Genomic DNA, 15,114 nt, shown 5'->3' with positions numbered 1-15,114 from the left:
CTGGGCAAAAGCCACATACTTTTTTTCACTAAGAGTTCTATTAAATTGTAGGGATATGTTATTAAAGCGTCAATAATAATAGCTAGGTAAAGTATGATACAACATTGAGTAAAAATAAAATAATTTGTTAATTTTTTACTAAAAACAACAGCACTTAAATTCTCAACTTGATCTTGATTGTCTCCTCTGTTCCTAAGAAACTGTACTTTCTCACCTACAGGGGTTTGAAAACGTTAACGGTCCCCAGTGCTGGGTCCCCATCTCCTCTCACGCTGTTTCTCGTCCCGCTGTGGCTTCCTGACACCTGCTCTCTCCTGCAGCTCTCCCTTCAGCTGGTGCCTCTGCTAGGAGGCCTGCCAAGCTCCCCACCATCTTTCCAAATGGGAATCAGGATGGGTCCTTCCTTCTCCTTCGAGGCCAGCTCGACTTCTTCACCATTCTGAACTGGTCCTCCTACCCAGCAAATTGCTAACTCACTTCACTGTTGTGCCCCTACCCAGCGCTGCTCTGCGCAGAGTTCCTCTTCCCGAGCTCTAGGAGCTGGGCGCTTCTTGCCGTCTGTTTACTGGGTTTTAAAGAAACAAAAAAACCCCTCTTTTTTAAATTTATAAACGAACAGCTTTTTTCCTCCTTTTCAAATGTCTTAAACACAATTTAACTGTATGTGAATGTTGGCACCGTAGCTGCGTACCGTCACAACCGCGGGCACTGCCCCCTTGCCCTCCCCGCCCATCCTCCCCGTTCTTCTGAGCTTGAAAGCCTGTACAAGGCCATTTTATATTCATGTGGTTAAATTACCGATGCATTTAAGTTCTGCTTTTTCCTTTGGTGCTTCTTAGGTCGGCTTGAGCAATCAACCAATTGTACGCTCAGATTTCCTCTGCTGTTGGTATTGAGGGCTTATCATTGTGTCTCTGTTTCCATATTCTCTGAGGAACCAGCTGACTAAATACTAGATGGAGTGAGTTTCGATCTGCTTAGACTTAAGGCTGCTTTTTCTAAAGAATTTGTCTTGACAGGTATGATTATTAAAGAATAAAGTAATTTCAAAATTAGTGTTTTAAAAAGTAATTCCAAATCTCCTCTTCTAATCTTGGGTGTATTAAACGTCTTTGAGGTATTGAAAAAAATGGTTCTGCAGTCTCCAGTTATAAAATACTGTATGTACAAAAACTAGCGTCACTGGCTTGGTGTAGTCACTGCTGTACTCCAGAATGGCCGAGTTTACACGTTGTAAATCTCTTAGGCCCCTTAAAAATGTGTTGGAATGTTTAAGCTTGAGGTTAATCACGTTTGAGTTAAGGAGGTCATTGTGTTGTTTTCCTAGTTGTTTGTGTCCGTATACAGCCCATTAGCCCTTTCTGGGGATGGGAGCTGAGTCTCGGGTTACAGTAAGAAGAGATAAGGCTGCCTGCCATTCAATGCTTCAGAAGAATATTGTAATACACACTGCTTCTGTCAAGTGGATATACATGACAGCCCATAAGCATGGAAACCTATCCGGATAACTGTTGCTGGCCGCCAGTAGCCGCATAAAGCCTGTTTTACATTCGGAAATGCTAAGCTTTTAGCTGTGACCTAACTAAGCAAAAGGAGTAATTTTCTGCCTTTCAGACTCATCAGCTGAGGCTTACAAAGCTTGAATGCTTTTCACAGGTGCCTTCAAACAAGTTTTTTATTCTCTATACCTTCAGTTATTGGTAACCTGACAAACTGGAATTATTCTAAATGTTCACTTTCTAAAATTATATTTAGGATAATTTTTAATTATCCTAAATGATTCTTAGCCTTTTAGTCAAAGCCAATCTGTCTTCACATGGGCAAGCATGTGCTTATGAGGTTTAAGAAAAGACTTAAAAAAATCTTAACTTCTTTATTTCCTTGCTGATAGAGTACCACTATGTGCAGAAAGAGTAACTCCACTGTATTCTATAGTTTAATTATAGAAGCAGGGCTTTTGGGCATCTTGTCCTCCAGGACAAGGTTGTTTTTGTTTTTTTCCCTTAATTATCCTAATCCCTGAAAAGGTTATTGTGTTGGAAGCTGATTTAAAGCTGAGACAGTCTTCAGGAAAGAATAAATGGGTAGAGGAATTGTACATTTAAGGGAATTGTACATTTAAGGGAATCAAGTTGCTTGTTTATAAGTACTGTGGTTTCAAACTGCCCTACAAGCTTTTTGTGTGTATCACGTCCTATTGCATCATCTGAGTTTGGGCCATTTACCAATGCTATTTCCTCATCGAGCCCAAGAAAAGGAACATTTTCCATAAACTACTCTGCATCAACATTTGATTCTACTCTGCGTTCCAACTTTGAATTTTTTTCGCTATTAAATCTATGGCTTTTATTTAAATCAGGTCTGTTGATTTAAGTCAAGAGATATCTTTTCTTGGTCGTATATTGTCAGAGATCTTTGATTTAAGTCAAGAGATATCTTTTCTTGATCGTATATTGTCAGAGATCTAAATAACAGTGGTTCGTGAACATTCTTGCAAGAAGCTAAAATAACATGGCGACAAAAAGAATTTACTGGTAAAGATTTATTTTAATTGGATAACTGCTAAAAACTTAAGTAGGAAAAAACTTGTCTCATTTAAATTTGTAAGCCTGTTTAAGAAGTAATTTGGCTTTCAGGTTTCCTTGGAGTTCTCAGGGAGAAGTCATGTGGTTCATTTTTGTATTAGAAAACTAACCTTGAAAATAAATCTTTACCTATGTGCCCAAGAAAACTAAGAGAGTACCTAATAATAATATTGTGCCCCAAATAAACTTAATATGCTGTTTCTTGATTCTTCGTATCCCTCTTCTGTGATTCTTCACTGGCATCTGGCTGAGCAGCAATAATAGCATTTCTTGAAGTAAACTTGATCCAAATTGCTTCTGTAATTCTTTTCCAGATAATGGATTCATACCTGATTCACTCCTAGAAGATGTGATGAAAGCATTGGACCTTGTTTCAGATCCTGAATAGTAAGCTACATACGAAGTATTACTTAACCAACTCTTGGTTCTGTTAAATGTAAAACGTTATACACACATTATTGCCTTTTTTAAAAAAATCTAAGCGTTTATGCATATATGAAGCATAGCACTTGATATTAAGCAACGATTTAGGAAGCAGTCAGACCAATCAGTATTATAGCAGAGACTTGACTTACTTAAAGTGAGCTTCCTTTTCCACTCTGCACTTATGGTCTAGTTTTTTCAAAAGGGTCCTAAAAATGTAAATGCCTTTTTCCTTATTTTTCTCACTGTGAAACTTCTTCCATGTTTTGAAATTTTGTGCATGTCTTTAGCACCTTCAGCAAAAGTAGTGACAGGTATGTAGAATGTCTGTATTGCTAGTCGTCCCGCTTAAATAACCCGCAGGCCTTTGACATTCAGTCTTAAAGACCCTGAACATTCTAAATGATCTGAAACCTTTGCAAGTGGCCCCAGTATGTTACAGAATATAATTTTCAGTATTGCCTAACATTAATATCAGTCGTTGTCTTCGTTAATAATGTACATTATTACATCTATAACTTCTTCCATAAATTTGGGATCTTTATTATCCATGGGAAAAGCTCTCTCTGGTAAAGTGGATAGATCTTTTGATCAAATATGGTAATCAAATATATAATATATTAATCAAATATAGGTGATTTAAAAATCACATTTGATCTACACTATGTTTTCCTTTTTCTGCACAGTTGTCTTTTGTTTTTTCCCCCTTCTGAAAATGTATCTGACAGTGAACAAACTTTAGCTTACAAACATTTAAGGAAAGGATTCAGCAAAAGCAGCATAAAACATATTGGTACACAGTTTTTAGAACTTGATCCTGTTCTGTTTTTAAATAGTTAGGGTGTATTTTCTTCAAAAGTATGAAATACATATAAACATTTGCAGACTAATCACATCTGAATTAATATGTCTCAATGTCAGTACCTAGCGCTGTGATGTTACCCTTACTTAGTAAGGGTAACTTAGACATAATTGTTGATTCCAACTTAAAGAGGAGAAATTCAGAGACAGTTGAACTAGTCCAATAAATGAGATCATAGTAACTACCGTACTTCTTAACTGATTTCCAAGTGGAAACCTTGTTTACATTGCTCTAATATGCAAAAGGGAATTGAACGGAGGTAATTTTGGTTACTAACGATTCTTAAGATGGGAAGGAGGAAAAAGGCAAAGTTGGTTTTTTGTTTCAGATTCTTACGTAGATGCCTATACGTCAGCTACTTAATTTTCCTTGTTTCATCAGAATACATAACATACCCTGCATTTTAAAGTTAGCACAGTAGAGTCAAATTGTTTTTCTAGAAGTAGCTGAAAGATTGCACTGAGTTATTTATTCGGTCCTTTGGTCTAGTCACGTTTATAATATGTGATGGCCCATTAACAGGGCCTTATTATCAAGGACTAGTAAATTATATTAAATATAATATGACCTTGCCTTTCTCTGTTTCATGTCATAACCTCCTGGCATTACTCAGACCCATTAAAGTGTCATATCCTTTGCATGTTGTACAGTTGACCCTCGAACAACACAGGGGTTAGGGGCACTGACCCCCGCACAGATGAAAATCCGTGTGTAACTTTTGACTCCCCCAAAACTTAACTACTAATAGCCTACTGTTAACTGGAAACCTTACCAGTAACATAAACAGTCTATTAACACATATTTTGTATGTTATATATATTATATTACTGTATTCTTAAAGTAAGCTAAAGAAAAGAAAATGTTATTAGGAAAATCATAAGGAAGAGAATTTATTTATGGTACATGTATGTATTTATTGAAAAACAAATCCACATATACGTGGACCTGTGCAGTTTAAACCCATGTTATTCAAGGGTCAACTGTATAATAAGTTGTATTTAACCTGACATTTATAGTTTGAAAGATAACATGGAGAATGAAAATTTTCTGCAAAGACCATTTTCATTTTTAAAACTCTCTTCAAACTGCAGTCCACTTTGCTCCGCCTTCTTTCTGGTCACACATAATACCTGTCAGCAGCCGCGGCTACACCTGATCGTTACACCTATACTTCAGCTCTTTGAGAATTATCTTACCTTTTTTAACCTTCAGTTTACACTGTAAGAATTTTAAGCCTCCACCTCATTTGGTTCTTGAAAGTAAGCTTTTTCGGAGATGTTTCTGTTTATCTGATGTACCACTGCTTTTGATGCTGTTTCTTTTTCTCTTTGGGCTTAAAAAAAAAAAAAGTTTATTTTAAGTTAAATGCCTCTTTTGATAGTTAAATTCAGGCATAGCCATGAAGCAAAGAGACTGTGCCTCTGGGAGGTTAAAAGCCTGTTTTCACAAGCCTGGGTTTTTAAGTTACTTTACCTAATAAGGAACAATATTCCAAAGTCATCATCATAATTTAAATTCTAAATAGTAACAGATTACTCTGGTTTAAAAATAACCAAGTTTTGGCAAATTAGATGTCATCCTGTGTATTTGTCATTAAGGGTTTAAAAAGAACAGCTGTCAGGATTTTTGGCAGTCAGATGTGTTATAGTAATTTAATCATGGAAGAAGAAAAATAAGCTTTTTTCCCATTGGTATCCACTGTTTTTCTTTTTTCTCTCCCCATAGTATAAATCTCATGAAGAATAAATTAGATCCAGAAGGATTAGGAATCATATTATTGGGTCCATTTCTTCAAGAATTTTTTCCTGATCAGGTAACATAGCTGAAGAAATATATTTATTGTTTTGTTCTGTTGGGAGGATCATATTATGATTGTTTCAGCATTTTTTTCTACTAGTTAAAAATGTTCTCACATGCAGATATTAGACTAATAAAGCACTATTATCATGTAAATACTTTCCCAACAGAGAGGTTAGACGAGTTGTGTGTTCCAATACAGCAACACAAAACTTTGGGGGACAGGGTTGGTGGAAGAGAGTATATACACCAATATAGACACATTGATATTGTTTTTCTAAAGGAAGATTCAAATTCAGAAGTTTGTGGAGTAAAAAGAGAAAGATTCTCTTAACCCACTCCCACCCCTGTTTTCCTTCTCTCGGGTGACTGTTGTTAATTGATTGGTATGTATCTTTTTAGAACTTTCTAAATACTAGCAAAGAAGGTAAAGGAGCCTGCATGTAGTGCGAACTGCTACCAGTGCTCTAAGTTCGAGGAGAATTTTAGTTGAGTAAAAGGAAAGCCTTTTACTGGAGTGGAGCTGTGCTGCTTCATGCTGGGACATGCCTTCCCCTGGCTGTGAAGGAGCTGAGTTAGAAGGATCTATCTATACCCGTCTCAGTATGCTCAGGTTATGTCTGTGTCATTGGCTAATTCTACAGCCTACACCTGGCTTGTCTTCCTATCTGAGTGCAGGGTTTTTACCACCCACCCAAATTATTTAGCCAGGTGTATTGTGATCATTTCATCAGATACCAGCATGGTTTACGGTAAGACTAGCAGGCGCAGCTACCATTTATTGAGCATGTACTATGCACCCAGGCACCGTGTGCCCTACAAATTAGGTATTATTTATTTTCCCCCCATTTTTGTCAATGAGGAAACAGAGGATTAGAGAACTTAAGAAAATGGTTTAACGTCATACTGCTAGCATGAGGCCAATTCAGGATCCAGTGTAGGTTATCCAAGCAAAGAGCCAAAGTACTTTAACCACTGTTTTACACTACCGTTCGTTGCTATTTATTTTATATCAGTTGTTAGTTACTAGAACTGGAGATATGTAAATTGTATTCAATTGTAGTAAAATATTTATTTTGTAGGTTAAAGTATATTAACTAACTCTGAAAATCAACAGCCAAATTATCTAAGCAACTAACTGCATTGACTCATGTATACAATTAAGATGATTGAATAAATTCTAGAGTTTTCTGTTTTGTAAAGCATTTGAAGGGGATACAAAAAATTATGAGAGCTTAGATTTTAGACATGAAAAGTTGAAAACAGTTAAAAATGTAAACAGTCTTTCAAAATAACAGCTGAAGAGATAACACAAAGTAGTATATGATTCATAAATTGAGACGATTGCTAGAAAGACCCCAAAGTAATAGGGAACCCAAATAGTGTATTCAAGGCCAACTTTACAAAGTAAGATTTGAACCAGATCTTGAAAAATGAGAAAAGACTTGCAGAGAGCCAACAACCAAAGGTCTCTTCATGGGAAGATGAAGAATATGCTTGTCTCAAACAGAATTCAGGAAGGTGAGTGGTTGGAGATAAGACTGGAAGGGTAGGTTAGGTCCTGTAGTTTAGGCTTCTCGGTTGCAAATCCCAGCCTGAACTGCCTGACGTGGGCCAGAAAGATAGGAATTGGGAGGAGTAGCTCAGAGCAACGGGAGGACAGAGGAAGCAGCGCCTGGAAGGTGGTGCCGGGAGCCTCTGGGGCTGGAAGGAGTCTCATCCCCACCTCATCCCTCCTCGTTGGACAGGAGCTCCTTCTCTTGCTTCCAACTGGAAAAAATTCCAAGGAGGGACACTGGACCAACTTTTGTCACAATCAGATATGACCAGGAAGATCCTTAAGGGGCATGGGCACGGGGCACTCAGCCGTAGGCACTAAAGGGAATCACTGGGAGTCAGGCACCTGCAGGGGCCCGACCGTTAACGGCCTTCAAGGCTACGTTTAGGGAGGTGAACTTGAGCTTTAGCGAACTGAGAACCAAAGAACAGTGGGAATGACATGATCACTTTCTCTGGAAGTTAGTATAATGATTTATTCAGTTTCCTTTCTCTATTGAATGTTGTTTAAATCTCTCAGCACTATGTTTCCTTTTCACAGTTAAGGTTCACAATATTCAGAAGATATCTGTGGGGATGGAAACCCCCAATTTGGTACGATGGACCGAATTGGAAGTATTGGTGCATATGTTTGGAATCTGAGTGAAAGTGGTATCACTGCCTTTCTGTATTTATTGAGAGGAACAAATTATAAGCAGAAAAAAAGCAGAGATACATTTTAGGAAATTTTTTTGCATTTTAAAACTGTGTCCTTTTTTAAAAAAAATTACAGTAATACATGCATTTATTTAAAAATATAAACTGTAGAAGAGCTTATAATAAAAATCAGCACTCCCCCAATTTCCAGTCTCTTCCCCAGAAGCAAATTTCAGCGTGTAGATTTTATGGTAGTTAACTGCATAAGTCTAAGTGTCTTGCTTTGTCAGATGATTCCATAATCAAAGGATGTGGAATTAAGAAACTTCCATTTTAATTTCAGTTGCTAATTAGAAATTGCCTGATACAGAGATTTAAAGTTTTAATTGTTCTTTGTTTATAACAGGGTTCCAGTGGTCCAGAGTCTTTTACTGTCTACCACTACAATGGACTGAAGCAATCAAATTACAATGAAAAGGTAAGATAACTCTCGTTGTAATTTGTCTTCACCTGGCTTGATAAAATATAGGCGTATATAACAGTGTTTGATTCCCATAAACTTGCCACCTCAGGAAGGAGATTATTCTAGGAGTCTCTTCACTATCAGAGCATATTTTAGACCTGGACTCAGTGAGATCTTCATTGGAATGTTGGAGCAGTAGTGTCACTGGGACAAGGTAACTCCATCTACATACATGTTGTTACCCTTGGGTGTTGTAGATATTACTAAATCAAGTTCAGTGTGCTGAAAGTTACTGATCTGTTTAAATGGAGGAGGAAGGGGTAAGAGTGAGATTTTTGATTTCGAAAAATATTTTAAAGGATTTAAATTAACATCCATAACACCTAGCATTTATTGAGCATTTACCTGGAATTGGCTTAAGCACTTTGTTTTATCTGAAGTTTAACACCATCCCATGAAGTAAGTATTGCCTGTATATCCCCCTTTTACAGTGGAGGAAACTGCCGCATGGGAGAGGTAAGCAGCTTGCCGCCGTCAGGCAGCCGGGAAACGGCGGAGCTGCGACGGGAGCCGAGGGCGTCCCCCTTAGAGCCCGCGGCTCACCCGCTGTGCTTTGCTCCACGGGCAAAGGCACATCAGTGCTTCACGTCCAGATATACGCACCGGCTTTAAATCAAAACTTTGGTCTCGCCCATTCACCCTCTTTGATTAATGAGCTTTGCCTACACCTAAGATATAGCTCCTATGTTTGCATTTATGCCAGTAACAGTCACAGTAGCTATAGCTAATATTAGAAGGTGTAAAGCCTAACGTGCCTTTTTTGTGTGTGTGTGTGGGAATACAGAAGTTATTCCTTTATTTTACTATAACTTTTAAATCTCAGAAAGCAGAAACCAAACCAAAAAACCAAGTATTTATACAAATAAAATAATAAACTATAAAACTGTACTAAGGGAGTAAAGGAAGACTTGAACAAATGATGACAGAAAGGGTGATAATTGAGCACGCTGTGTTTCAGAGAGCAGGGCGATTCCCGGCAGCGTCAACAGACTCACCCCTCACAGCTGGGAGCTCCCACTGGCTTTTGAGTTGGAAGGTGCCATAGAGACAGTTGGTGCTGAACCGCTGTTTACTGCCCTCACGAATGGCCTCCGGTGTCTTGAAATACTGTGGCAGGGGGTGTCTTCTTCCAGTGCCAGCAACTGGCCCCATTGTCCTGAAGCAAGTGGTTCCGTTTTTAATACCTTAAACGATTACCCTCTGTACTAGAGTATAATTGCTCTACAATGTGTGTCAGTTTCTGCTGTATAACAAAGTGAGTCAGCTATACACATACATATATCCCCATATCTCCTCCCTCTTGTGTCTCCCTCCCACCCTCGCTATCCCACCCCTCTAGGTGGTCACAAAGCACCGAGCTGATCTCCCTGTGCGGCTGCTTCCCACTAGCTATTTTACATTTGGTGGCTAACATGCCTTTTTAATTTGAAATACGCATGCTGGTTTCAGATGTATCTAAATGAGGATGGCTAGAGAAAATAGATCATAATGTATATTAGATGCATAATTTCAGTTAGAGCAAATCTAAACCTGTGACTAAAATTTATTTTCATAACAATATAAATTAGAACTTTTATTACATTAGGTTTGAAGATCTTTTTCATAGTCAAATGATTTACTGATATCTATAGCAAAATATAAATTGTCAGTAAGCCAACGTGTATGCTCTGTTCTAATACGTGTGAATGAGTGCTTCCTCTAGAGTTTGAAGTTTTATGTAGCCTTGTCATAGAAGGTACTTTACAGTCACTACTTAGTTCCTTGCCTCTACAATCCCTGCAAGGTAGGTCAGTCACATATTATCCATATTTTACAGATGAGGCCTCTGAGACAGGGAGATTAAGTGACTCAGCCAGGGTCACACAGCAAGTCATTGGCAGAGCAGGGATTGGAACTGAGTTCCTGATTCCCAATCGTGTCCTTGGTCTGCTTGACCACGCTACCTGTATATAGTAAGTTTTCAAGTTGTGCTCATGACAAGCGTCTGACAGACATACTAACAAAGAGGTCAGAAATCAAAGATGAACTATTAACATGACAGTAGTATGTAAGCACTCTTAACACGAAGCATGTATGCCATTAAGTTGCAGAGGTATACCATAAAGTTACTCAGGAGCTAGAAATCTGGTAGACCTCAGAGTAAGGTACTACTAAAAATAGCTGAGGAAACAGACAACAGAAGGCTGGCCAAGCAGAAGGGAATGTGGCCCACCAGGGGGCACAGGCCAGGGAGGTCACACAGGTAGGTCGGGGTACTCCACCCAAGCAGGTCTGCTCTAACACCATGAGCAAGGGATTTTCAGAGAAAAGTTTTGCTTTGGAGAGCTGAAAAGCATGACTTAACAGTTCTAATAGTAAATTTATTCCATCAAAACTAGAAAGTACTACAGCAACCAAAGTACAGATGCAAAAAAGTAAAAGTATTTGTTTCACATTAAAGTATGTCTTTAGAGCCTCCTAAAAAGAGATTTATGAAACCAAATTATCTGGCCTAGTAATAGAAAATATTCCCATATTTAATGTATTTTAAGGAGACTCCAACTTAAGGCTAATCAGGTTGTTGTTTCTCTTGGCTCCTTGGTCAAATAGTTTATAGCTTTTATCTTGGAAGAACGTAATTACAATCATGTGTATCAGCCACTGAGTGTAAAAATCATTACACATACTTTGGAAGAGGGTAGTCGTCTGTATCTGTTCCTTTTAAATTATGCAGTTAGAATTTCTCTTGGTACAAAGCGAAATTCATGACTGAATGCTTTAATGTATACGGTGGGCGCTTATAATGAGGTAGGGCTTTAGCTAGTATGTTACTTCACAAATGACTTCTAAAAGTTGTTTAAAGAAATCAGAATTAAACTTTTCTGATATCTATCCACCTGCCAGTGTATCTTTTTAATAGTCATTGCCATTACATATAGCGATTTTTGTTTCTGACCTGACGTCCTTTAATTTTTTTCTCCATGATTTTTCATGCAGAACAAAGTATATTCATGAATAGTATTTCAGAAGTATTTAGTACAATAATAGAAAATTTCATTGACAAACATCCAGTTTGCTTGCAGCTCTGGAAATTCAACATTTAGATTGAAAGAAGAAAGTAAGTCCTTCTCAGAATATATAGCTGAGTGCCTCCATATTAAAGCAATAGGAACTAAGTAAATGTTATATAAAGAAAATATATTACTGGAAGCATGATTTTTCTTTTATCAGAAATAGTATGTTCTTGGGATTTGCATACACTTCTTATAAATCATGATCTTACAATCTAAATTCAGCTAGTAGTTAAAATTGTTTCACCATCTCATTTCCAGATTTATTTTCACATTAATCAGGAAGCAGATATTCTAGCTTATAATTTCTATCAGAATAAAACTAGATATAAAGTTCCATATGAAACAGTACACAGTGCCCTGTTTGCCAGCCTATGAAAAGCTCTGGATCCCTCACAAGACGTCGCTAAGGATATTGATTGATTGACCTTGTGGCTTTATTTTGTTCAACAGGTAATGTATGTGGAAGGAACCGCAGTTGTTATGGGTTTTGAAGATCCCATGCTACAGACAGATGACACTCCTATTAAACGCTGTCTCCAAACCAAATGGCCATACATTGAATTACTCTGGACCACAGATCGGTCTCCTTCACTAAACTGATTTGCTGAAGTATTTATAAGGAAGATTGTAATAGCAGATGTTGAAAGAGGGATGAAAGACTGGCGATTGGCTCAATTAAGCTATACACTGGTATCATTGATTAACTGTAAATAACAATTGAAAACACATTTTCAGTGTTTAAGATATGTTTAAATTATTTGTTTTAAAGCTTTAAGTTAAAGGTTACCCTATTTAAACTCTTTATGTGAAATTTACTAGCAAAACTAAGCTGTAATCAAAGTTTTATCACTGTTGCAGTCAGATAATTTGGTCATTTATCAAGCATCATATTATAACATTTTTATATTGAGCATCGAAGTTACTATTTATAAACTTCTACTTTGGGGTTTTATTTCATTCAGGCACAGTTTATTGTTTAAATGATTCTGGCATGCAATATATCAGCCTCCACACTGAAATGCAAAAGAGTTTATCTTTGTTATTTTCTAAAATCTGGTTTCCATTAGAAACATTGATTGATTGATAAATAACAAATTGTCAACCTGGACCTTTGACAATTGGCTTAGCTCTGGCATGTTTATAAAAAGTAGAAGCTATAAGGGAACATTACCATTTATTCACAGACATATAGAGGAAAGAGAATCTGATAGTCTTAAGACTGTCAGCTTTCACTGTATTGCCAAATACACTTCTCCAAATTTGTCCTAACAGCCCCATAAGCCAGCTTTCTTGTATATTTTAAATGTGATAAATGCATGAGAACATCTGTTATTACATTAGTATATTGCATTATTTATTATGATCCTAGTGGATGGCCTAAATAAACACTTTTTTTTCTTCAACTATATCCTTGATTTTTCACATTCATGGCTCAAAATAAATACTTTTAAATGATTCTGCCCAGTAACCCTGAGAGCACAGCATAGAACAGACGCCTGCCGGATGCACACGACCCCTCGACAGGGACACCAAACCTTATGCTTACCTAGGACTTCTGTAACTCAGACAGCCAGGAGCACCAGAACCTGACGGGCAGCAGTCCGCATCAGTGGACAAAGTTGCAGAAGCCCCATCCTGTTCACTGAGAGAGATTTACTATATGTTGACAGGTTTGTTGCCCAGCAATTTGAGATGTGAATAGCCAGAAAATACTTTCTTTCCTTCACTTGAGAAGCCAACAAGATATCCTCTTAGGAATTTTAGAACTGAACTTTTACCTTCAACAGTATAGTTGAATATGTATTTCCTCTCTAAGTCTCTTGGGGGTTTTATTTATACTTTTATAGACATTAACAATTACAATGATTAGATTTTAGCATAGGAAAAAAGTAGCACAAAATTTTATATATAACAACTTTTGGTAGCACTGTGTTCAGGAGTGTGATACTAGCTACTATAGTTACAGCTGTAAAGTGTATTTTTGGTACATCTTGCCTATTACCAAATGGCTGTAAAACACATTATACTAGAATTAGTCTCTAACTCTGGTCCTAAATTCCATAAGGATTATGAAAAAGCATAGATCCTTCTCAAACATTGAGCCTACAGTGTAGTCATTTCTCCTTACAGTTGCTTCATAACAAACCATCCCAGAATTCCACAACATAATCATTTTACAAAGCCTGTGGCTCAGGAGTTTGAACAGAATACAGTGGGCATGGCTTATCTGCCTCTCAATCTGGAGGCCCAGCTGGGAAACTGTAGGTTTCTTAACTCATATGACTGGCATGACTGGGACCTTAGCTTGATCTAACTGACAGCTGTCAAACACATCAAACAAACAACTGCAGATACATTTTCTTTTCACGTCCAAGTGGGACACTTACCAAAACAGACTATATGCTGGACCATAAAACAAACTTAGAAAATCCCCAGAAGTCTGGAAATTAAGCAGCACACTTCTGAATAACCCAAGGGTCAAAGTGGAATTGCACTGGGAATTAGAACGTATTTTTTACTGAATGATAATGAAAATAGTACATAGTAAAAATTGTGGAATGTAAATAAAGCAGTGCTTAGAGGGAAATGTATAACTTTAAGTAAATATGGTAGAAAAATAGAAAGTTTGGAAATTAGAAAAATAAGCTTTCATCTCAAAAACAAAACTGAAAGTAAAGTAAATAATGAGATAAAAAGAGATACTGACATGCAAAACAAATTTGGACTTTACACACCATCTGTAAAAGTTAACTTAAAATGATCAGAGATCTAATTGTAAGAGCTAAAACTATAAAAGAAAAAACAATCCTCATCATCAAATCCATCTAATGGGTTAGACGGTGGTTTCTTAGAGTACCAAAAACAACAGCAGCAGCAAAGATAAATTGAACTTCATCAAAATTAAAACTTTTGTGTATCAAAGGACACCATCAAGAAGGTGAGATGACAGCCCACAGAATGGGAGAAAATACTTGAAAACCATACCTCATAAGGAATTTGTATCCAGAATATATAAAGAAATCTTATAAAATTAAAAATATTTTTAAATGGGCAAATGATTTGAAGAGAGATATCTCCAAAGATGATACACAAATGGCCAGTAAACACACGAAAACATGCTTAACAAAATTAGTCATTAGGGAAATTAAACTAAAAACCATGAGATACCACTTCACCTACCCTGGGATGTCTAAAATCAGAAAGCTAGATAGTAACGAGCGTTGGCAAAGATGTGGAGGAAATGGAAATCTTAAATTGTTGGTGGGGATATAAAATAGTGAAGTCACTTTAGAAAAACAGTAGTGCAGTTCTTCAGAAAGTTAAATCAAGGGTGAGCATATGACCCAGCATTTCCACTCCTAGGTATACACCCAAGAGAAGCAAAACATATATACACACAACATTTTTTCTTTAAAACATATACACACATTTTTTCTTTTTCTTAAACATTTAAACACACAACTACAAGCCATATATACACACAACATTTTTTCTTTATAGTGGTGTTATTCGTCCTAGCCAAAAATGGAAATGACCTAAATGTCCATTAACCAATGGGTGGATAAATAAATGTACTATATACATACAATGAAAAATTATTTGAAAATTAAGAAGAATTACTGATATGTGCAACCACACGGATGAACTTGGAACACAGGCTAAGAGAAAGAAGCCTGT

The 15,114-nt window shown here is 37.0% G+C and overlaps 1 protein-coding gene across 3 annotated transcripts in view; it reads left to right on the top strand.

Moving 5' to 3' along the window:
• MINDY3 (MINDY lysine 48 deubiquitinase 3) overlaps nt 1-12,842 on the top strand; it is a 94,815-nt gene extending 81,973 nt beyond the window's left edge. For all 3 annotated transcript variants that reach the window (XM_060006299.1, XM_060006298.1, XM_060006300.1), the window contains 4 exons: nt 2,900-2,972; nt 5,596-5,683; nt 8,267-8,338; nt 11,887-12,842. In XM_060006299.1, the coding sequence (XP_059862282.1) occupies nt 2,900-2,972; nt 5,596-5,683; nt 8,267-8,338; nt 11,887-12,036 (383 nt within the window). In that variant the 3' untranslated portion in view covers nt 12,037-12,842. The remainder of the gene's footprint in view (nt 1-2,899; nt 2,973-5,595; nt 5,684-8,266; nt 8,339-11,886) is intronic.
• Nucleotides 12,843-15,114: the final 2,272 nt, after the last annotated feature.

Source organism: Delphinus delphis, chromosome 2 (assembly GCF_949987515.2).
Source record: "Delphinus delphis chromosome 2, mDelDel1.2, whole genome shotgun sequence".
In the NCBI taxonomy this organism is placed as follows: domain Eukaryota; kingdom Metazoa; phylum Chordata; class Mammalia; order Artiodactyla; family Delphinidae; genus Delphinus; species Delphinus delphis.
The sequence above is the reverse complement of the archived record's forward strand: the minus strand, read 5'-3'. Positions and strand labels throughout refer to the sequence as shown.